We start from the raw sequence: 23,759 nt of genomic DNA, 5'->3' as shown, positions 1-23,759 counted from the left end.
TGAAAACCAGCTCTAGTTCCCAGTATGAAATCTCTCTCTGTTCCCCTTCTTATAGAGCAACAAAGTATTGTTTTCCCCTTTATTTATCTTCACAATGACATGAAGGCAAACATACTAACATTCAAATTATGTCAAGATGCTCAAGAGATTTTTCCCTTCCAAATGTCAGTTTCACTATTACAAAAAAGGTTATGCAAGTGGTATTAATTTTCAGAACTTAAAGTGGAGTTTCTTAAATGCTTTCATTTTTAAGAATTTAAATTAACTAGTCAAATTCAGTTTCTGGTCCTTAAGTTTAGGAAGGAAAAGGTCTAGCAACAGGTTTGAGCCAAACTTCAGACTAAACGAAGTTCTGATGTAAGGCATGACATTTTTAAAAAGGAAGAAAGTTATTGAGAGATTAAAAGCAATTCCATTTACCCAGTTGTTACACATCACTTTTTTTCAGTAAAACCCTAATGGTACTAGAATCTTTCACCCCCTGGGGAAACTCTTCAAGATGTTAATAGCTTTCTAGAATTGAAAAGCAATGAAGAATCAAGTGTGTATGTGGTGTGTATGTATCCTGCCCATTCTTCAAATGTGTGGTTTGAAAAACCATCTGGGTGAATTTAAATCTGATTTGATTCTGAACCTATAAAATTTAGAACAGCAACCAAATCCTAGAAATACTTTCCAGAATATTTCCAAGTATTACTCAACAATGATTACCAAGAGAGACTGTCAAGTATTGCTCATCAATAATGACCCCCAAAAAATGTGCTCTGTGAACTCTGGTCCTACCCTAATATTTTGTAAATATTAACTAGTGAGTCATACTCCCATCCAAAATTACTTTAAGGTTTAACACTTTATATCTTTTAAAGTACTTTGGCAGATGTTATCTGCTGCTAGAGGTATCGACTCCAACTTTGTGGTATAAAGATCGGACATTACTGTCCCTTGGTGATAGATGAGGCGCTCGGGGAAGGTAAGTTAGAGGCCTTATCTGTGGTCATGAAGTGCCAATGTGATGAATCTTATTTGGGTTAGCCTTGCTTTCTCATACAATCTTAAGTTGGTTTTAAAGTATCCTTTAGAAAGCAAATGTCTGTCTCAGGTCACTGTCGACAGGAGTAACTCACTGTATTAAACTATTGAGCAATATTATTAATAAGAGCTAATATTTTAGGGATGATTTCTCTATTTCCAACATGACTTCACATAAATAAACTTATTTAGTCTCTACTAAACAAAGACTTATTCCACAAGGCCAACTATTACACCCATTTTAAAGATACAAAGCTGACAGCTGAGTCATGCATCAAAGTAGCAAGTCTCATATTTATACTGGGATCTTGCAGACTTATGAATTTAAGTCAGGATGTTCAGAGACTATACTCTCTTTTGATGCACGGGGCTCATCTACCAACTTAGTATTGCTTGTATTGGGTGAGACATCTGAAGATGGTCACATTACAAACAGATTATCATGTAATTTCCAATTCCCAATGAAAGAAACAAATCACATAAAAAGCTTCCATCTTTCCTAAGTCCTCACTTGCAGGAACTAATCCCAAATTCCTTTCATGTGCTTCATGTTCCACATCAGAAAACCCACTGAAATCCTCTGCCATCTTTCACAAGGACTATTCCACAGATCCCCAAACACCCAGCTCCTCCCCCTTTCCAGATGCCTTCTGTATGGTTTATGAAGAATTTTAAAACAGAGCCAGCACCAAGTAAGAGTTGCAGGCATGGTAAGTCTGTGCTCCAGGCTATCATGAGGGGATAGAGATCATTCAGGCCCAGCATGTCTGTCTCTAGGGCCTCATAGTCCCCTAAGTAGACTGGACCATGTTCCAGAAGGGGTATAAGAAAGGGCAGTTGGTGAAACACTCCCAGCAACAGCCCTGAAGAAATCATTCCCTTGGATGTATCAGACTCGGTAGCATGGAAATGCATGTCTTGGCCCCAGTACTGAGTGATGTTTTACTAGCCAGGCTATTCTCTCAGCCTGGAGGACACTGCAGGTAATTCCTAACACAGGCTGTTTGAACTTGTAAAACCAAAAGAAACATTGACCTGAAGGGAAGGGTAAGAGAAAGCAAACAGTAGCCTCTACAGAAAGTTTCAGTTTGCAATACAAGATGTGGCAGTAGAGAAACAGTGTTGGGTCTCCTACTTCATGTTTACTACAGCTTGCTTTCTTGCATGGTCACTAGTTATTTTATGAACCTATATAGGCACAAACACTGTTTTCTTTTTGTTTTGTTTTGCCTAACATGATCATCACACCCATAGCAATAGTGAAAGCAACTTGCCTTGTGTTGGTGACAGAATTCATCTCAAGAGAAATGGAAATCTTGATTCTTTTCTTTGAACTTATCAGTTGACTTATAGGTAGTCAATGATACACTATTTGCATCCAATTGTGACTACTGCACTTGGGGACATGGAGAAAGCCACACAATTAACTATGAGGAGGGTTCTAGAAATCACATTTTAAAAAAAAAGGTATGATATTTAGTCTTCCTAAGTATTTGCTTTAAATGAAGAGAGCACAAAGTCATTCATTACCTTCAAACATTTCAAGAGCTAAGTGAGATTCAAGCCCCAAAACCTCAGAGTTGCCCTAACACACAATGCCCTCTCACCACACCACAGAGCACCTCATGAACGTGCAAGGGTCCCATCCACCCAGCCCAGCCCCGCTGGACATGATTCCTTTCCTTACACTGTTCCCTAGCCTTTGGGCTCCAGCCTTCTACCTTTTACGCCTTACCATATGATTTGATGTTAACTCTTTTTTATGCTCCAGTAGCCCTGTGAAGTTACAATTGTTGCTCCTCTGTTTTAAGTGAACTAAATGTGAAAATAAGTTACTTTCCCTAAGTCACAGCACAGGGTGTGTGCTGGATCAATATTCCATCTAGCTAGGGAGAGTGTAGGTCTCCCCCAGAATTGCAGCCATAGCTAAGAAATAGACCAGAGGCTGCCTGCACACCCAAAAGACATTGTACAAAAAAATACCTGAATTCAGCAACAGACTAAAGGAAATGAATTATGAAGTCTCAAGAGGCTCTTGTCCCAAGAGGTTTTCAAAATACTAAATAACTTCTTTTTATTTTTGATGACATTATTATTACAGTATGAAGGACACATGCAATTTGAAAAGTAATTATATGTGATATATGATATATATCTCATGACCAAAATCATATATAATGTACTGTGTCTGTCTGTGTGACTTAAAAGGCAAAAGAGGCCTTTGGTTGAAAAGATAATAAAAGCTACTGCACGATGGCTGAAGCCACTGAAGTAGCTTAAATTTCTTCCTCCTTAAAGCTTCCATTTCTCCCACACATCCCTTAACTGGGCAGAAAGCTGAAACTGAAGTGTTATGAAAAACTAGACTTTCTTGATGTGCCAGAGTGTACAGAGAAATCAAACTTAAACATAAATCAAAAGCCATCGTGAAGAAAGCAGCACTGAGAAAATACACGCATCTAAAACAAGTTATTAATCATCTGAATATCATTTCCTTATGTCTCTGATAATAAAGTCCACTGTGTGATTGTAATCGGATCTGAAACAGAATCTACTTCCTTGTCTGGCCCTAACCCCGGATCTTCCTTTCCACAGACACTGGTTCCATCAACTGTACTCACGTTTCCAACAAGTGATCTAACCAATGGGAAAAACAGTCTTGTTTCAGGTCATTACACTCCACAACTGCTCTCCCAAACTCACTGAGCACAGCTGTGCCATGCTAGGTAAACAGCTTTCTGCAGGTGTTGCGATGATCAAACAGGTAATGCACCCTCTGTACTAACATGTGTGTATTTCAATGTCCAATTTCACACAACCATCCCATCATTTGATACTAATGTCAGGGTGGTGTATCAGCTGGCTGGGGGAGCTACTTCTGTCTTACACAGGGCTCTGTATCTCTTTACAGACTCTTAGGTGGGATGCGAGCATTATAAGTAAGCGCTGACTCTATCTTCTGGTTACTCTATTAGTAGCCATTTCTAACTCTGGATGACTACACTTGTCTTAGACATAGTGAAACTGAACCCTGATAGCTAGAATTCATCAGTATCTGCTTCTCCTGAATAAGCAAAATTCACCTAAACACAGCTTTGTTCTGACTCAGTTGTGACAAATCACATAAACCCTGGCAGGGATAGATATGTGATCCAGAAGTGACTTCTCAGCTATGCAATGGAAAAGAAAATGAAGACTTTCATTTCTGTTTCATTTGAAAGAACCAAGTGCAGAATGCATAATCATACTCTCCACATATTCTGCTCCAATGAGGACCCTTACGTGACTCACAAATTAGAAAAATCTAATTTAAGCATGGTTTGACTAATTCCACTAGTGATCATCACCCTTCTTTCAAACTCACATCTGTTGAGTTATTATGTATATGTTGTCCAAATCTTGATTGTCTGTTTTCAGTTAAATACCTTAAAGCATGTCAGCATTTTAACTAAGGAAGATAAGTAAACATTCTAGGGAAGCATTCTTATCAGAAAATTGTGCACTGTTTACACACAAAACTTGCTGGAATGATGCTGATCATTTTAGTTCTTGTCATTACCATTCCTGTAACACAGCCCTGTCTTGTGAAATTGTTCTTCTGTGTTTATTCTACAGAACACAAGGATTCTAGCCAAACTAAAAATGTGGATGGTCTCACCATGGCCCTGGATTATTTCTTTTAATCTCTTTCCTATGTGTCTAGGGACAAAGAGGAATTCTAAAGCTCTGAGCTTAAAAAAGAACCCAACACCAGTTAGTCAAACAGGAGTCTCTCACCAGCCATTTCCCTATCTCTAGCTGTTATTTACTGGCCTGGCTTTTCTCGCCATTGAACTGAAGTCACAGGTGCAACAATCAGTTGACTTGTGAGCCTGGAAACCTCAAGTGGGTCACTAGGTCCAGACCAGCCAACTGGAACACTGTTCAGCACTGGGGTAAGCTGGGTACAAACACATCCTTGTCTGCTGCCCAGCCCGCTGTGGGGTAAGCCTGTGTCTTCCCACTTCCTTGAATGTGCGCTCTCATCAGTGGAAGTTCCTGTAGCGTGCCATACACCAGAAGCTAGAATTCTAAAAAGGATGAGATTTTTTTTTTTACAAATTAATATCCGAAAATATTATTTCCAGACTTTTTTTTTTTTTTTGCAAATACTATTTTGAAAATTTCTGTTCTAGGGTTCATTCCTAATAGTTTGTGTCCTATTTTAGTTTCTCATTATTTACCCAGTGCTTATTATTCTATCTATATTCAGTTTTAAGATTTGTTATGTTTCAACAAGTATGTAATTATTTGGAAGTCCTGTTACTACAGACCCTTGTAAAGACAAACATTTCAAAAGCTTTTAAAAGGCTTCATAGTAACTCAACTAAAGCTGCTTTTCTGCAAGAAAACAAAATTATTTTCAGACATAGACCTTACTACCTTTTCCCAGAATTTCATTTTCCATTTTAGTTCAAACTGTTAGAAACCGATATTCAATCTGTCTAATTAGGACAAGTAATCTTCACCTGTGTATTAGGATTATATAAATACACATAATTTTCAACATTTTCCACTCCTAATCATCACAATGGCAATGCTGTCCCTGATGACAACATGATCTGTTGTTGTAATAAATATCCACAAACTTATGGCTTTAAAACAATGCAAAATGGGGGCCCTTCCTGGTGGCACAACAGTTTAAAGCACAGCATCATGAAGCTAGCCGCAGCTGCTTCAGCAGGAGTTTGATCCTTGCTAGGAGGGTGACCCACATGGCTGGCAGACCTCTCCTGACTCACCCACTGCTCCCCCCAGCAGTGGACTTCATCAACCTGCCTGTTTTGCTCCCCACTATGGCTCTGGTGAATCCTCTCACCACCCGTGTGCCTCTGGCCTGTATGCATTAATAAATAAATCTTAAAAAAAAATACAAAGTGATTATCTCAGCGTTATAGAGACAGCAAATCCAGCACAGGACTCTCTGGGGTAAAAGCCAAAGTCTTCGCCCAGCTAAATTCCTTCTGGAACCGCTAGGGAAGAATCTCTTTCTCAGTGGAAACTCCCTCAGCTCCTGGTTCCTCCCTGGTCTTCACAGTAGGCAACACAGCCCCCTCTGACCAGTCTATTGTCTGAGCTGCTTCTTTTCCAAGAGGCCCTGTCACCAGCAGGGCGAACCTGACTAGTCCAAACCCCTCCAAGACCTCATGGTCTTTCTCTGAAATCACATCTCCAAAGCCCAGTTTGCTCTTCAGGGCGGCATCATCACAGGTCTTGGGGGCCACTCTTCTGCCCCTCTCAATGACCACAAGAGCTAACAAAATTGAAAGTCAGCCAGCATGAGAATTCTGTCTTATGTCTTTTACTCCTCTCAACACCTCGGTGAGGGCGTTCTCACCATGTCTGGTCGACACCTCGGGAATCAAATGCTCAACAAGGTTAAAGAATGTTCCTGAACTGACACAGATCACAGGCAGCAGAATATTATCTCAACTGTACAGGTTCATTTGACACACGCTTTCACTCTATGAAACTTTTTTGTCCATACATTTTTGAAATGGCTACTTACTCATACTTATTAAAAATAAACTATAGAATATATTTGGTATTATCAAAATTTACTAACCATCTATTTCTCATGAACTCAAACAAATTTACATACTGGCTCTGAGCTGAGTTAAATCCACATTATCCACATATTTAAGTTCTACCTCTCAAAGCAACTACATTGAGAAAAAAAAAAAAAGTTTAGGGGTAATTACGGTTAAGTGAGGTAATAGAAGCAGGGACCTCATCCAACATGGCTGAGGACTCAGAAGATGGAAACGTCCTCTTCCTCCTTTCCTCCCCTCCTATGTAAGGACACAGCCAGAAGGCCTGTCTGAACCAATGAGAGTCCTTACTACAAACCAACTAAGCTTGTACCTTGACCTTGGACTGTTCATCCTCCAGATTTATAAGCAATGTGTTTCTGTTGTTAAGTACCAACTCTGTGATATCTCTCTATGGCAATTAAGTAGACAAACATTACACTGAAAGTTTCTATTCCTTCAAAACAGGATTGGTTGGTTTTATGACAAATTACTGTTGATCGATTTCAGATTGTTCTCAAATGTTAGGCTTTTAAAAAGATAATTGATACAATCATCCAGATTTGCTTTCTAACTCTAGTAAATTATAGCTCTTCTGCTTGTTCCCTTATTCTACTTCTTTTACTGCCTAAATATCTATTACTTCATCTCTAATATTTAAAAAAAAGCCCTCCTTTCTTATGCATAAGGCTTTTCTGACGATTTAATCAGTACTCACTGTGAAACACAAATGCTATAGACTCTTCAAATGAATTATTAGGAAGAACTGTTATTAGGAAATCTTCAATCACTAAATATAATTCTAGTCAATGTTTAGATTTCAACTGAATATAATAAAATATAAGCATGTAGTCTCTTGAGTTACTTCATTTACCGTAACAGACTATTTTCCCAAAATGTTTTACTCATAAGTGTTACATATTTGTGGCAAAGCATACAATATAAAGCAATTTTATATACTTTGTAAGTAATGGTGGAGAAAGCTCTTACTTTTGACTCTAGAACAACAGACACTTTTCTTGGAATCCTGGACTAAAGAGAATTATCAGTGCATGGTTTAGGAAAAAACAACCCAAAATCAATTTCCCTGGGACATCCTACACTGCTGAGCTTCTGAAAAGCAAGATCAATTTCTACACAGAACTCTACACAGTACCAGACAGCACTCTATATTGATATCTGACCCACGTACAAGATGAACTCATTGCTCACTCTAAAAAATGGACAATAGACTTTAACAGATCATCCAATGCATCTCCCACAAACCAGTGATCATATTCATTTTAATTTGTAAGGCCAGCTTAGATAATTTTACCCCCTCTTCAAGATTTAGAAACTTTCAGCTAAGTTTTTCATCAACAGAACCCAAGAAACACCACCACAACCAAATGATCAAGTCACCCGTGAACAGTTGGGTCACATCAGTTTCCTGTCTCATGACAAGATGTGGCAAGCAGGGAACTCACGACCTCCATAACAGTCTTGCCAAAAAGATGTTGCCTGAAATTCAGGCCATCGGGAAGAAACACAGGCTCCCCCAGCCAGTGGACAAACTAGTGACCAAGAGTGACGATGACAAAGGAACTATCTCAGGTTGGAAAAGACTAAGACTTCCTAGGTTTGACACTCATAGCTCCTGCCAAAGGATACTTTAACAACTGGAAAAAGGTGAATACCTTTTGTAGACTAAATACCTTTCTGTAGACTGGAAAATAGTATTATACTGATGTCAACAGTATTAACAGGTGGGATCATTTAGGATAACAACAGATGAAGGTGGATGTGGATAGCACTTTTGGACTTAATTGGTAAGCCGGAAATGATTTTGAAATAAGTTATTTTAAATTTTTACCTATTTGATCTCCATCTTACAGGTAAGTAGAAATTGTATTTTAGAGCATTGCTCACAATAATGAAAATATGACAAGTGTGACCTGATTACTGATCCTTTTACTATATAAAGCTTCACCCAATACTGTTTTTGAAGACTCTGTCCTACTTTCTAAGAAAATAATTCTCTTTTTGTTGCTTTGAAGATTATATAAAAGAATTACAAAATCACAGGCTTCACAATACCAGAGGTAGGTATCCTCACGCAAGCATTTTTCATGGATCTATGAATTAGCTGCTGTCTTACCCACCTCCACAGCTGTAGATTAGCTATAAATGGAACACTTTCCATTGTCATCTGTTACCTGCTTGATTTCTCAACCAGACTGCAAATCCTATGGAGGAGTAAGCTCAGTTTTCCTAACTCTGTTACCTAATACACGACTTACCACTGAGTAGGTACATGACAAGAATCTGTAGAACAAAAATGGGCGGGAGTGCAAATGAGAAAGCAGGGAGGCTCAACAGCCTGCCACAGAGAACTTTAGGGATATACTGATATACTGTGAAGTATATTTCTACAAACTATCGTTTCTCCGTAGCACTCTGGCAGATAATATAAATCATTAGAATGAAAGATCCTCCAACATCATAATTAATCTACATATGCTTTAACCAGCAAAGGCTTGGTAACTATGTTATTTATCAAATTCTAACATTTGTCCCCCAAACCCCCAATGGTACAACCTGAAGTTATCTGTAGCCACTGTATCCCAAGTTCCATCCCCAGACAGGGAGGTGACCCACAGGGTGCAGTAGACCTCTCCTGAGCCACCTACTGCTCCCCTCAGCAGTGGATTTCAGTACAGCTACCTGTTTTGCTCCCCACTCTGTCTCTTGTGAACCCTCTTACCCTCTCTGCCCCACACCTCTGGCCTGTACCCCAGTTCTTGTATGCATAAATTCCTACAAAGTAGTTTTAAAAATTCTGTCATTTGGTGAGTTGGAGAATGATGCCAATTCTGTGATTGTATATCCATGAACACTGCATACGAAACCAGTCTAGTAATTATAGTGCACTGTAATTTGTATTTTTATACTTAAAAAGTCTCAACATAAATATAATGTTAAAAACACAACTGCTATACCAGTTGTGTTTAGTCTAGGGCCTGCATTTTATTTTTTGTTTCTTCCATCACCAACTGGATGACAGTTGTATAGAAACTCACACCCACGGCTGGCATTTTTACAGGATTGACCAATGTGAACAATCAGAAAATCTAGAGTCATTGTAAAACACGACACTTAACTATAAATATGTTTATAACTATACACATCCCTTCTCCAGCTTTTGCTGGAGTCTCACCTGATAAAGCCTTTGGTAATTATAACCTTCATTTCTAACCTACGTTAACATTGAAGAGAAAATGAGTGATATTAAACTGACTTAATGGTAGGTTTCTGCACTTTAGTGGCAAAATCTGACAATTTATTGTCATTGTGACTTAAGGAAACAAAACAAAAATTCTGAATTGTTGATTGTACGTGCAAAGATGCATGTACTAGTGCTGATCTGCTGAAGTACTGAAGAGCTATAAGTAACTGCCCACACAGACAGCTAAAGATCTGAACTTATTTGCACCGCACAGAGTTGATCTAATCTGAAATTCTTCTTGAAGTAACCAGGAGTCCCACACTTGCATGCAAAAATAACGAGGGGCTTCCCAATTCACTGGCTAGAAAGACATCATGAAAATGGACTTTCTATGTGCACTGGGAACACACTGAATTTGCTTTCTCTGAAGATGAGAGCAGAGTTAGGCAAACTGCATAGTTCAAGACACTTGCTGCTTTTTTTTCCTCCAAAAGCTATAAAATATAAATCCTACTATGATGAATAGGCTCTTCTTTAAGTAATTAATACTTGGAGTCATTAAATTCTTTTAGTGCTTCTAATATAAATGTGCCCAGTTAAAGAATCAAATTTGTAACTGGATTTTGGAACACAACCTATTTTCGAAACGACAGGACAGTTTCTCTTCTGGGACACTGAGTGTACCTTTAGCAAACAGAAGAAAGCGCCTCTCTTGGGGAAATACTGTTGAGGTGCCATTAACAGCATCCAACATGCCCACTTCCTCTTCCAAGCAAGCTTAAATTGAAAACAGAATCCCGCAGTGCCTTTCTAAGCATTCTCTACTGACTGGGTAATAGGCATAAATTCTCCCCGGATGAGCGGGGAAGAAAGGGGAGTAGCAGAAAAAGCAAGAGGGATGTTAACAGAGAGGGGAGCAGACAGTGGAAGGGGCAGGAAGAGCACATTTCACTCACGTAATGGCGCAGAGTGCACAGCCAGCGGCCCGTAGGCTGGGAGATGTAAACACTCACTACCTGGAACGGAGGCCCGGAGGCTTTCCAGACAAATTTTTTTTGTCAGATGCTTAGGAGACAGTAAGTGAGATGTGCCAAGATGAAGGAAAGACTGAACTAGCAAACTGCAGAGCAATGCAATGGGAAGACTGGAGACTGTTTCTTGCTACACACTTCAATTCTCAGTGCAGGGTGATAGAGAGCGGTAGTTAGAGAGGAAGGGTGCTCTACTGCATTCTCTTGTGAAAGGACAAGAAAACAGGCAAGGTCGCAGCAAAGAAAAACAGGAGAAGATGCACCGCATTTTCCGCACAATTCCATCTGAGTAACACAGTGACTGTCCCCAAGTCTGTGCCCTAAGGTTGCCGTTCACCATCTCACATGGTTCACACGCAGGTCACACTGGCAGGTGCTAACAGAGGCCAAAGGCTCCAGGAATTACTTCCTGGCACCCTTCAATGAATGGTATGTGGTCCTGTGGTCTATGGTTATCTTATTAAATTGGCAAAGATGATAAACATGAATATCTTGTGTCATTGTCCTCCATCTTAGTGATCAGACTTTATATTCATTTACTGACCTTGTTGGCTACCAGTCAGTATCCAGGCTCCAAATTTGAAGATCTGAAAAAATTACAGGAGACTTCCCTGGTGGTGCAAGGGTTTAAAGCATAGCACTGTGAAGCTATCAGCAGCCACTGCAGCACGAGTTCGATCCCCAGCCAGGGAGCTGACACACACGGTACAGCAGACCTCTCCTGACCCACCCGCTGCTCCCCTAGGCAAGTGTATTTCAGTATATCTGTCTGTTCTGCTCCCTATTCTGTCCCTGGTGAATCCTCTCACCCCCTGCACCTCTGGCCTGTACCTCAGTTTTGTATGTATACATAAATCAAAAAAATATTACAGCAGCGATTTATTTGCCATTTTAAGAGTGTGTTTAAGAATGGAATCCTTTGCCTGATAACTAATTTCACAATAATTCAGTCATACATAAATACAAAAAGACATGCCATATCACTAACCAAACCCACACACATCTCCCCTCCAACTAATGGAAATAAGTTTCAGGATTACTTTGGACATAAAGCATGTTTTCATCTGAAGTATCTTGAACACATCTGACACAAAACTCAGTAGATTACCCATGACTCAGTGGTTAATTTAGAATATGAAGTACATAAAGGCAATGTCTAGACCAATGAAATACATGTTCCAAATATTTTGATCTCACACTCTGATCATTTCGTTTCACACTATGAAAAAGACTTTCATTATAGGTATCATTTTGCATTTTGAAGATGAGGAAGCCTGTTAAAGCATCTTCCAGCAGCAGAATTAGCTGAAGTGGTAAAATCAGCAATAAAACTGAACTAGCTGTACTTATCCAAATTAAGCTAGCAAGTATATCAAGGTCATCATTCACATGTTTCAGATTACTGAAATCATGAGATTCTGTCAGGAAGACTAAGAGTGATTAGCCACATAACAACTAGAGGACAGAGACATCTGTGGAAAGTAATGAACAAGTTCCTTTCTTCTGCCCAAGATGATCGACTTCCCCATTGTACATCTTCATCTATAGTTTGTTCTTCCTGCCCTGTAAAAATTTCAGTTCTGAGCCATCATTTCCTTCAATTAAAAAAATAAAAATGTATCTCATCTGCACTCTCAAGCAGTGTGCTGGGGGTCAAATTATTCTCATGCCTCCGCTTACTCAGACATCGGCCCCTCCAAGAACCACACGGCCCCTCTTCCACTCAAGCTCAAGCCTTCCAGTTCGCAGGTGTTATTCCCAAGCAAGTACACAAATTGCTCATGTAGGACCTTTCATTCGTAGCTGCTGTCCATGCATACTCTGTCTGTTCACATTACTGCCTCACATCTGTAATTTAGTCAATTAAGAAGTGTTGTTTTTAACCCATTTCCATCCTGAACATTTCACTGTGACTGGCTAGAATGAAGTCCTGATATAGCGAGACATAAACACCGACATGTTTCCTGTCACATTGAATCTGCTAAGCAATTATCTCTGATTAATTGGAAGGAACGCAAGGATACTTCTCGTGACCAAATCAAGACTCTGCACGATTTCTGTCAGAAAAGGTAACTATAGCATTTGCCAGTAGCTTCATAGGCATTTAAATTTTAATAACTCTTGGGACATACATTTCCCTAACTTTAAATTGATGCATAGGGATTATTTGGGTATAAGAAATCTGAATGATTATATAAAGATTATAAAATTAGAAAGGGCATTTTAGCTATTTTATACATGTTCCATTCAATACAGCTTATTCTACTTAAAACTAATTGATGGAAATATGTTAGTTGTCTGTAGAAAATCTCAATTTTTCAGAAAAGCATGATTTCACCTTACTCTGGATTATTTATGAATCCATGGACTGTTATAGACCTGTCCATTGAAAAAAGCTTGAATTTGTAAAACGTTCATTACAAATGAATGAAAGTAAGTGCTAGATTCTTAGTCAATAGCACTGCCTGATGGCTACCTCTCTCACTTTGTTTACAAGAACACAAGGATGACAAATAACCAAAAAAAAAAAAAAATACCCAGACTAAAACACTTTTGTACTTACAAATCCTTTCCTTGGGCAGAAAAACTATAACTGAGCTAAAAACGCCTAATCCAGATCCCAAGAAACCTTGAACTTATTCAAATCTTTCTGTTTACAATAGAGTATCAGTCAGTACCCACGAAGTGAAGAGGCATGACAACAAAATCCTAACTACAGCAAAGATCACCTTGATTGATGTAGACACCCATCAACAAAAAAATATTTTTCACCCTTCAAGTGTGTCCAAGTGAATTACCCATAGAACAAATAGCAAAAGTTCTTCCTCAATCATTCAAAGTAGAAACTGCACTCATGGAGAAAAAATTCTCCAGCTTGCTGTGTCTCATCTCCTCAGGAACAGATGCACACAAATGGCAAAGTACTGAATAAAAATGGAGATATCCAGGTTTCCTGCCAATCCACCCCATGTGGAAAGCCTGCCCCAGCACTGAGGCCCGACAGAAAAATCGAGGAGTCTTCCCAAAGATGAAAACAATTGCAACACGCAGACAGGAGACCGGGAGAAGACAGGACAAGACCACACAGCCCAGATGAGCCCTTGATCCTCCAGGCTCCCGAATAGAAACCCGCTGCCCCAAACCCAGGCAGAGAAGCTATGAAAAACATCTCGACTGGACTGTCCACTTGGCCAGCAAAGACCCTAAGGCTCTCCCTAGTCCTGTATAATCACTTCTAATTAACTTCTGTGCTATTCATATTTAAACAAAAGGTACTTTAAAGAGCAATTGGAAAAAAAAAAATGGGTGGGATCAAAACAAGACCAGCAGTAAGAAAAGTGGGTCTGAACTGCTCACAATGCTTAGCCAAGAATCGTGACAATTCCCTTTGCAGTTTTCTCAATGGTAAGTTTCAAAAGACAGACAGGCGTGAGTGAGTGTGGGCCTCTTAAACAGCAACCCTGCACAAAGAACCTCAAAGAACCAACTGGCTCAAAGAACCTGCTATTCTTCATTTCTTAGCAAATACTCCTGCTGCCATTCTGCAAATAAGTTTCACGGATGCATTTCTCTGGGGTGGAACAGACACCAATAGCTCCGTAGTCACCTGTTTCTAGAGGAAATCCTCCCTCCAAGACAGGACCTCACTTTCCTGGATAATCCCAGGTCACCATATCAAAATGGCTAGGGCCAGACACTTCACAAACCATCATTGGTCGATTTCCTGTCCAACCCCAGAGCAAAAGTTGCAATTCTCCACCCACCCACAGGCATCATCAACTACCGTTTGTGACCTTGAAATGTCAAAGGCCCTACCTTTCCCACGTAGAGGGGATCTGAGCCCATGTACTCCTCCAGCACGAAGAACTGATTCCACACCCAGCTGCGCTTGGTCCGGGACCGCCCTGACTGGAAGTAGGGCTTTGACCTGGACCTGGGGAGTTCGGCTTGGCTCATGCCAGAGAGGCACAGGCAAAGTGCAATCAGCTGCAGAAAATGGCAGAGCTCCACCTTGCCCAACTTCATCTTTTTTTTTCCTTCTCTTTCCTCTGTAAGAAAAAAGCCTTGACAAGAGAAAAGGCGCAGTTCCAGCTGGCTCAGTAGATCTTGCCTCCGGCAGGGTGTCCACTGGACGTCCAGAGATAATAATTTGTAGAGTGTCCGATTGGAAGAGGTCACCAGTGCTGAACAGTCTTCGCCAAAGAATGGTGTAATCGGTACCTACCAGAACACAAAAAGCTAATGTCAGCAGCCAACACATAACATTTAGCTTTCACTTGCTGACTTAATTTTCAATTTCCCAAGATATTAGTATTTGCATAATCATTAAAATATTAATTTTAAACTCAGACAGAAATGTATCATCGCTGTTGCTGTATTGGTCAAGTACCTAATTCCGCAGAATTATCCCCATACTATAACAGACCCTTCCAATTGTGCCTTTCGTCAATGGTGCTTTATTGGAGCATGTGGTTTATTTAACACAAATGCAGCAACATTAGTTTGAAATTCATTTTAATGCTAATCTCTTTTTGAATAGTACAGTCAAAAGTCCGGCTCATTCGTTGGTGTTCGGCTATGAAAGGAAAGCAACCACATGCAGGAATTTCTCCAAATGGGAAAGACATATGTTGGTTTAAATCTCTTCTGTGAAACTGGAAAGGGGAATAAAGTATAAGGTGATTGAAAACTGGCTGATTGAGTCTGAGTCACAGAACACCAGCTGTTTTGATGTGCTCTGATTTGATTGTGATCAGCTGAAAGGCTCAGTCATTTCCAATTCGTGCCCTTCCAACACAGCGCCAGGAAAGCTGTGAGGCAGGTCTGGGTTTGCTGGTTACTACAGGTACAGGCTGCCCCTCCAGAACTTACTGCACATCTTGTAGCAAAGCTTGCACATAGTAGGACCTTCTGTCTACACACGAATGGCTGCATTATGCTGCTGCTCAGAGGGACAAGCCAATGTGACTATGTCCTGCTGGCTTGCACCCAGGAGGTTCTTTAGAAGAAGCCCAGAGAAAACCTTTTATTCTAATGTCTACTTATGCAGTTTACAGAATTCTGATTACACAGGATATAAAAATCAGTCACAAAACAAACTTCCAAACACACCCCAAAACACAGAGGAATGGGAATTTATGGCAAAATGCTCACTTAAATCACTATGCCACATTTTGGCTTACAAATTTGGTTTATAAATAAATCAACATTAAGATTAAGGCAAGAGATTAACATTTGCTTTTTTGCCTTTTTTGAGAGAGAAAATAAAGTCAAAAAAGTTCTCTACCAAAGCAAAAAATGCTCTCTTTATAAGCATTTTCATCTTTCTACCTATCTCTCCTATAACAGAGTGTTTGTTACTCATTAGTCAATTGATTTCTGACAAATTGTCTAAGGAAGTGTTGCGATAGAAAAATGCAAAACAAATATCTGTATTTCTATTACTTAGATATGAATGGTATGTTATATCTTCATTAATGCTCATGTGACATACACTATATGTATTATGTACAAATAGATATATTGGCTTATATATATGAATTTATGAAAGAAGTTAAAATAGCTCACACAAAATGGAAGAGATTGTTTCAACCTTGAATTCTTTTTAAATGAACAGATTTGTTTTAAAAATACCTCCATGAAGTTACATTCCAGAGCACATCCCATAATAATCCAATGTACAGTTGGTTACCTGATGGATGCTAAAATCCACCTGAACAGGTAAACTCTCATTGGAACGTGGGATCCTGTTCCCCTAAAACCCAGATCTCTCATCTGAAGACCAAAATAATGCCCACCTAGGCATTATTCTAAAAGGGCTAGATATTCTAGACTTAGGATGATAAACAATGAGTTTGGGGGTAATGGCTCCATACCCTGTGGGCCCCTCATCTCAGCTGATATTCATTAGGGGGAGGCAGAACTGAGGCACCTGAGAGAGAGATTACCTGTGGTTCAAGGTAGCGAGCAGAACCTTAAATTAGGAGGGTGGAGCTGCGGGATGCGTCAGGATGGCAGCCTGACTGGCAGGAACTTATTCACTAGTAGGGTGGCTGTGCCATGCGCAGGACACAGTGTCTTGCTTCAAGCCAGAGGCGGGCCAGGCTCCTTGAGCTGGAGGGCTGTGATGTGGGTATCAGGCTATACTTGGCTTCTGAACCTGCAGCCAAAGAACCTTCAGTGTCAACACACTCCTTCCTCAAGAATTTCCTCACTAAAATGGAAGCACTGGGCTTTCCCTGGTGATGCAAGGGGTTAAATCACAGCATTGTGAAACTGTCCGCAGCCACTGCAGTGCGAGTTTGATCCTTGCCAGGGAGCTGACCCACATGGCACTGCAGACCTCTCCTGTCTCCCTGCTGCTCCCCTCAGCAGTGGATTGCAGTAGATCCACCTGTTCTGCTCCCCACTCTGTCTCTGATGTATCCTCTCACCTCCCACACCTCTGGCCTATACCCCAGTTATTGTATGCATCAACAAATAAATCTAATAATAAAAAGGACAAGTATTCTGGTCTCCAAGACACTTTTATGAAAATGCCATATAGCTAAATACTATTGTTTAGGTTACTTTATAGACCAAGTAAATTTGTCTTGGTAATACTTTAAGGGTGAAAATGTATCCAATTTCTAAATTATCAATGAACTTTTTGCAAGTCAAAATTTAAGCAGTATTATAATTCTGTACTAGTTAAGACAGTGAACATCTGCATGAGATAAAGACCCAAAACCTGAGCGTGCCTGACCTCAGCTATACGGTCCCAGACAATCTATTTAAATCTATGCTGTTTCAGACATGAAGCCTTTGACATATAAAACAAGAAGTGGCAATAAATGCACATACTTCATTAGGTTAAATAATCAAATTGTGAAAAGCTATGGAAAGAGCCTGGCACATCTAAAAGCACTAAAAAAAAAAAAAAAAGCTACTGGAATCATTCTTACCATGATGATATTTTAGGTTTGAAACTGGTTATGCTAAAATTAAAGTTCATTTGTGAAAGGATGGTAGCTTTCAGCTTCATATTATCTGGAGTAAAATGTTTTAGAAAAATCTTAAACTAAAGGGAACGTTTTAAATAGTTCTAGTCAGTGCCAGAGAATGACAGAGGTCATGAATCAAAAAAATCTAGATGGATACAATAAAAATAGTTAATACATACCAAAATACCTTTTTAAAATGCCTAAAGGCAACTCTGATTTTTATAAGTCAACGTCTGCTATCAGAATTACGGAAATTTGAGTTGACTCAGGGTATTCACTGATGAGGAAGAGTCTGGACTGGGGAACTGGCTCATGGGGTCTTTGCCTTGGAACCTCCAACCCCGAGTGAAGAGCTTGGATCCCTCTGCAGTTCCATTTTCCACATTTGCAAAACGAGGGAGTGGAACTAAATTACCTTTGAAGGTCTGTTTTTCCCACTCTTAGTTTTCTGCATTTCATAATTATAGACAGTTGATTTTGTTGTTGCTTTACCACTGAAAAGGGGCACATGGTTAATAATCAAAGATAAAGGACAGACTGAAGGCAACATAGTGATGTACAGTAAGCATATGGCATATTTATGAAATGTAGTGTGGATTTTACCATGAGATTCTTTAAATCGCCCTTCTTGCCTCTTGAAGATTGTTTTTCTCCCACTCAAGACTGGGGATTTATTGAGCTGGCTGGGACCCATAAAAGCAGCAAGTTTCAGAACATGTCATGAGTTACTGGATGGTCGCTGAGATATTTGTGGAAAGAGCTGAGGAGAGTCTGTTCTTTCTTTAATGAATCAAGGGCTTCAACAGCAGTGGGTACTAATATGAAGCAAGATAAGCAGGTATGCCCATCCTACCTTTGTATCAATAAATCTAGAACAGAAGCAGGTGCCTACCTGACATTCAGAAAACGCTCATGGAGAGTGTCTCTTACTTCTGATCAACCTCACTTATTAACATGAAAAATGAACCATGTAAGTCGATATGTAAATTTCTCAGTAATACTACAATGACTGTGAGTCCCAGTCACTTTGAAAACCAGCCTGTTGGATTTCTCTGCAATAGCTAAAATGCGTGTCGGGCGCCTGAGCCAAATTTACTTTTCATAAAGGGCTACAAGAATGAAAAAGGGTACTTTGTCTGACTTAGAAAATCAGCCTCCAGTAAGGTCCCTATTTTATGAGACAGCAGAATGGTTGCATAAAAACCCATTGTGAGGGAGCTTATAAAACCAGAAAGTCGTGTAGACATTTACGATTCAAACCTGGGGTTTTCATCAGTCAACGTCTGTGGTAGTGACTAACACTACCAGGGGTAGAGACCTGCAGAGCCACAGACCCCAGCGGGGCCCATCCCCTTTCTTCATCACTATTCCACAAAGCGTTGCTCTTCCTTTTCAATCACGTCTGAGGTGCAAAGGCGCCTGCCACGGGTTTCTGTGGGAGAGTCGGGAGAGACACTTGGAGAGACAGTTCTCTGTTCAGTACGATCAGTGCAGAGAATGAACTGTTGTGCACAGGTTAGGAAATGTCTGCAAATCAGTGTCAACTTCTAGACAGTTACAAATGAGTAGCATTATAACGCTGAAGAGAAATCAACAGGAGTAGGTACAGCTGAGGTGAGAAGATTTGACTAGGGGCCAACGACAGATGTTTGGAAGAAAACTGGTGATGCCTACTGGACTAGTAATCTAAAATTAAAAACTTATCTGAGTGAGGCTTAAAATGGTGTTTAGCTACTTTCCAGTGAAATTTGCATTTTTTCAAAGTTGAAGAGAATTATGTATGGCAAAGTCAGAACAATCAGCACAAATGCTCGAGATATGCCCCACACGACAATTCCATGATAACCAGTGGGCATCATTGGGCATCCTGAGGGCACTGAGGGAATGTGGAGGGAGGAGGGAAGACAGGGGGAGGGGTACACAGGGATGGTGATGGGGGGAAAGAGGCAATGAAAATGTTAAGTAAATGCCTCATCAAAATGAGTGTCCCCATAAATAATCCTGTGATCAGCACAACACACCTTCATAAAGAGTCTTCAAGACAAACCTTCACAAAGGAAATGTTCAATGGGTCGACGCATTGAGGGAAAATAACATGGAGTGAGACTCAGTCAAGCAATCATTTCCTAAATCAACATCGTTTATTAGCCCCGAAGTCACTTTATCACGCTACCATTTTGTTCCAATTATTTTTGTTCAACTAAGTGGCAAAGAGTTATTTCCAAGTAGAGAGCTTATTATTCATTTAACCTTAATAGCCAATATTATTTTACCCAAATGAATTCATTATTATAAAATTTTCTAGGATTTTCTGCTTCACTTAACATTTCTGTGAAACTACTTCTAAAAATCAGATCAAGTGACTATCACCCTCTTAATCAAATGTATTGTGGCTGCTTAACAGCAATGACTAAAAGCCCCTTCATACAAAAATATAGTTTCTTCTGCATCGGTACACTATTCCTTAATGAGCAAGAGTGAAAATCACCCAGAGCCTGTTCTATTTACATTCAGGCAACATGCTAGAAACATGACAGGTGGCTTGACATAGATAATATTCTGCCGTTCGCATCAACACATGACCACAGGGATAATCGTAAGCACATGCTTGGTGGCAGGTGAATTTAATACACTAACCTGAATTTTAAAAGGGACACGGTGTTTTATCCCTTCTAGAAAAAAACATGAGTCTTAATATATGTTATCCATTGTATTAAAATGAAATATAGTACTACGGAGGCTGCCAGAGGCCTCCCAACACAGGCATGACTGAGTGAGGCCTAGCATACTCACACCCTGACAAACCTGAGGTAAGAAGTTGCGCCTCTTTTTAAAAATGGCTATTATTCCCAAGTGGCAACAAACCAGTCCCAAAGTAGCTCAATAATTTGCATCTTCTGGGAAAGTTATATGACTGACAGTTGAGGATGGCTAAAACAAAATCCTTAGGAATGAAAAAATGCCACCACAGTTGGCTGCCAGACACCCCCTGAAGCTCTATCCCCAGATGTTTTGCTGGCCCAGCACAATACCATGAATCACAGCCCTCACAAAAACAACAAAATGAAAAAAAAAAAAAAAAAAACCTGCTGTGAAGAAACTTATTGCTAAGACAGCTTTAAAGTGCAACTACAATCTGACAAGCAGTGTCATGAATGAAATCTGGTGAAGGGTGAGGAACCCACTCCCTTCCCTGTGGAACTGGAACCTTCTCCAGCAACAGGAAGGACACAGGCAGGATATTATGTGGCTTTAACGACAAAAAGCCACCTACAAGTTCCTCTGTCTAGCCTGGGAAGACGCATCTGCTCGTTTTGGCTACCCTTGGGTATTTAATGGCATTAAATTCAGCGAAGAGACTGCCATATGAGTCATCCTTTGTCTTCTTTCAAGACCTTCATGTGACCTTGACTTCCTGTCACCAGGAGGTCCTTACTGAGATTCTCTGATCACAGCCCTACCTACAGCAGTTGGCTTTGCAAACGGAAAATACATATGTGTTGCTTCCTTGACTTATTTTTAAGGTAGTCTACTAACCAGATTTGGGGAAAGCACATGACTGTGTTCTAACCACCTGCCCCTCAGGAGTGAGCCTGTGGCATGGGTGGTAGAGAGAAAGGGACCCAGGATGAAATGTCTTCTCAGTGCTGTAGCAGTGCATTCCCAGTCAGCACAGGCTGAGTTTCATAAAGGGCCTGCTGAGCGTTACTTAAGGTGATCACTTGGTTCCCCTGAAGTTTCATGACTGAGAAGAAACCGCGAAGAAGCCCCTTAACTACCTGCCCCTGACGTATGAAATTCCTGGGGGCTGGAGGGTGGTCCCACAGGTGAACACCACATGTGAACCAGAACAAATATCTGATACAAGCAACTCAACTCTTTTGTTGACCAAGAGCAGAAATGAAACCCATAGAATCCAGTGAAATGCCAAGTGCCACAGCTAGGTACCAATGAGATTGGGCATGACTGGATGGAGTGGATAATTTCAAGTTACATTTACTAAATGTTTCTAATGGAGAGGATGAAGATCTTTTCAACTGATTATCTTTGGAATTCATCATGCTTGCTGAAAGCCAAGAAAAACAGAACTGATTTTACTCAAGTTTTCCCAAGACTGAGTTTCATTTTCAAAGCAGGATGACTAGGTTTACCAGCCAGAGGGTCAGGATGCAAGGCAAGAGTGAGTGGATAAAGGGATGGGTGGCTGAGGGCGCTCTTACAGGTCAAAAACTCAGCAGAATGTCACTTTACAGTTCCCTTTCCCCCTGCAGACAAGCTTGGTGATTAAAGAAACTCCCCCATCATACAGGGAGGCTACAGGAGTATACTCTCTTCACTGACACTGAAACAGTAGCCTGTTTAGGAACTTAGAAATAGGGTACCATGGCAGACAAATGTCTCAGGCTGTAAGGGGGGGGGGGAGAAAAATTGGGGTTATACAGGGTTACTAGGTTGTCTCCATAAATCCTAGATTTTGAGATGACTGTTACTCACATACCCATTTCAATCATCATAGATTCAATGCTGCCCTCTTCACCTTCTGGGCTAGAAATATACCATCATTTAATTTGTTTCATCTCTCTGCCACTTAAAGTTTAGCATCAACTTCCATCATTTTCAGGCCAACCTCACAGCCCCTCCTTTTGTACTTAAAAGGAACAATTTTTTACTTTTTAATTAGTGAGACTGGAGACCCTGTGTGATGTAGGACTTCTCATGTAAAGAAACTGTGATCAAATCCATTAGCTCCCTGGGCCAGAGAACATTACAAGCACAGACCACAACCTCCCACCGATAACTGGCCTAAATATTCAGGCGGGGGCCCTGGAAGCGAATCACACAGTCTGTAGCGTGCATCTGGTTATCAGGCATGGGATGGAAACTTCTCTAAGTGGATTACTGAGACAATTTCAAGGAAATAACCTCTACCATGGTTGGACGGAAGGAAAAAGAAAAGAGTAACAACAGTTTATAATTAACTGGAAGAAACCTAGGTAAATTAAAAAAGAAAATAAAGAAACCACAGGAGTCCATCTGGGCTATTTATATAATGTCAACATGGTAAAATTACTTTCAAAGGGCTTTCGCCTTTGGACTTTTACAAGAACGCTCAGCTGTCCTAATTTTAATTTTTAATTTACCCTTGCATTTACATTGAGTCAGGTATGATTAATGTGACTTCAATAAAAGACATCAGGTTTCCATAAAACACTTGGCAAAACAGTTCAAGACAGAAATCCTCCCAGGATGAAAATCTACAGAATAATCTGAAATAAATGTCCAGACAGATGCCTACACGCTCATTTGCACTGATCCTCTTATCAGTGAGGAGACTTGCCGAACAAGGGGGCCACGTTGCAGGGTTTCTTTCTGCAGCACCCCCAAACTCCCAGAGGAGGCGCCGAAGTATTGCTGGTCACAGCGAGATCCGCTCTGCTTGTCAGAGGCTGAGGAGACGGTCACACAGGGGACTCTGGTCACATGTCCTGTTTTCTTGTCCTCAGCTCCCCTTTACCACCCTATTTAGTAGCAAGCGATGCCTTCACTCCAAGGAGAAAAGCTTCTACCGCTGCCCCATTGCAATCAAACTAATGGGTGTTAGTTATTTTAGAAGTTCTGAAACTCCCAATTTTAGCTAAGGCTTTGAAGCCTTCCTTTCAAGCAAGTAAAATAGCATTTGTGTGTGAGAGAGAGAACAGTGATGTGAAGCAAACTACAAACAGCGTTAACTGCAAACCCTTAAAATGCACTAAGGCTGGAATCACTCAGGCATAAACGGTCACATTACCAAACAATTTATAGGTTCAGTACTTTGTACATGATTTCTAAGGACCTGACAATAGAAGTATCTGACTTGACACAAAGATGCACTCCCTTCCTCCTGTAAGGATATGCATTCTGAGAAGTTTCTATCAGCTCTGCCTGCAAAATAACTCAAATG

At 40.3% G+C, this 23,759-nt stretch overlaps 1 protein-coding gene across 1 annotated transcript in view; it reads right to left on the bottom strand.

Moving 5' to 3' along the window:
* The window catches only part of CDH7 (cadherin 7, type 2), a 101,341-nt gene extending 86,289 nt beyond the window's left edge, over nucleotides 1–15,052 (bottom strand). Inside the window, exon 1 of the mRNA XM_004683961.2 lies at nucleotides 14,652–15,052. Coding sequence (XP_004684018.1) covers nucleotides 14,652–14,861 — 210 coding nt within the window. The 5' untranslated portion in view covers nucleotides 14,862–15,052. The remainder of the gene's footprint in view (nucleotides 1–14,651) is intronic.
* Nucleotides 15,053–23,759: the final 8,707 nt, after the last annotated feature.

This window comes from Condylura cristata, unplaced genomic scaffold (genome assembly GCF_000260355.1).
Source record: "Condylura cristata isolate star-nosed mole 26May11 unplaced genomic scaffold, ConCri1.0 scaffold00016, whole genome shotgun sequence".
Lineage (NCBI taxonomy): Eukaryota > Metazoa > Chordata > Mammalia > Eulipotyphla > Talpidae > Condylura > Condylura cristata.
This window is presented reverse-complemented; position numbering and strand designations above follow the sequence as displayed.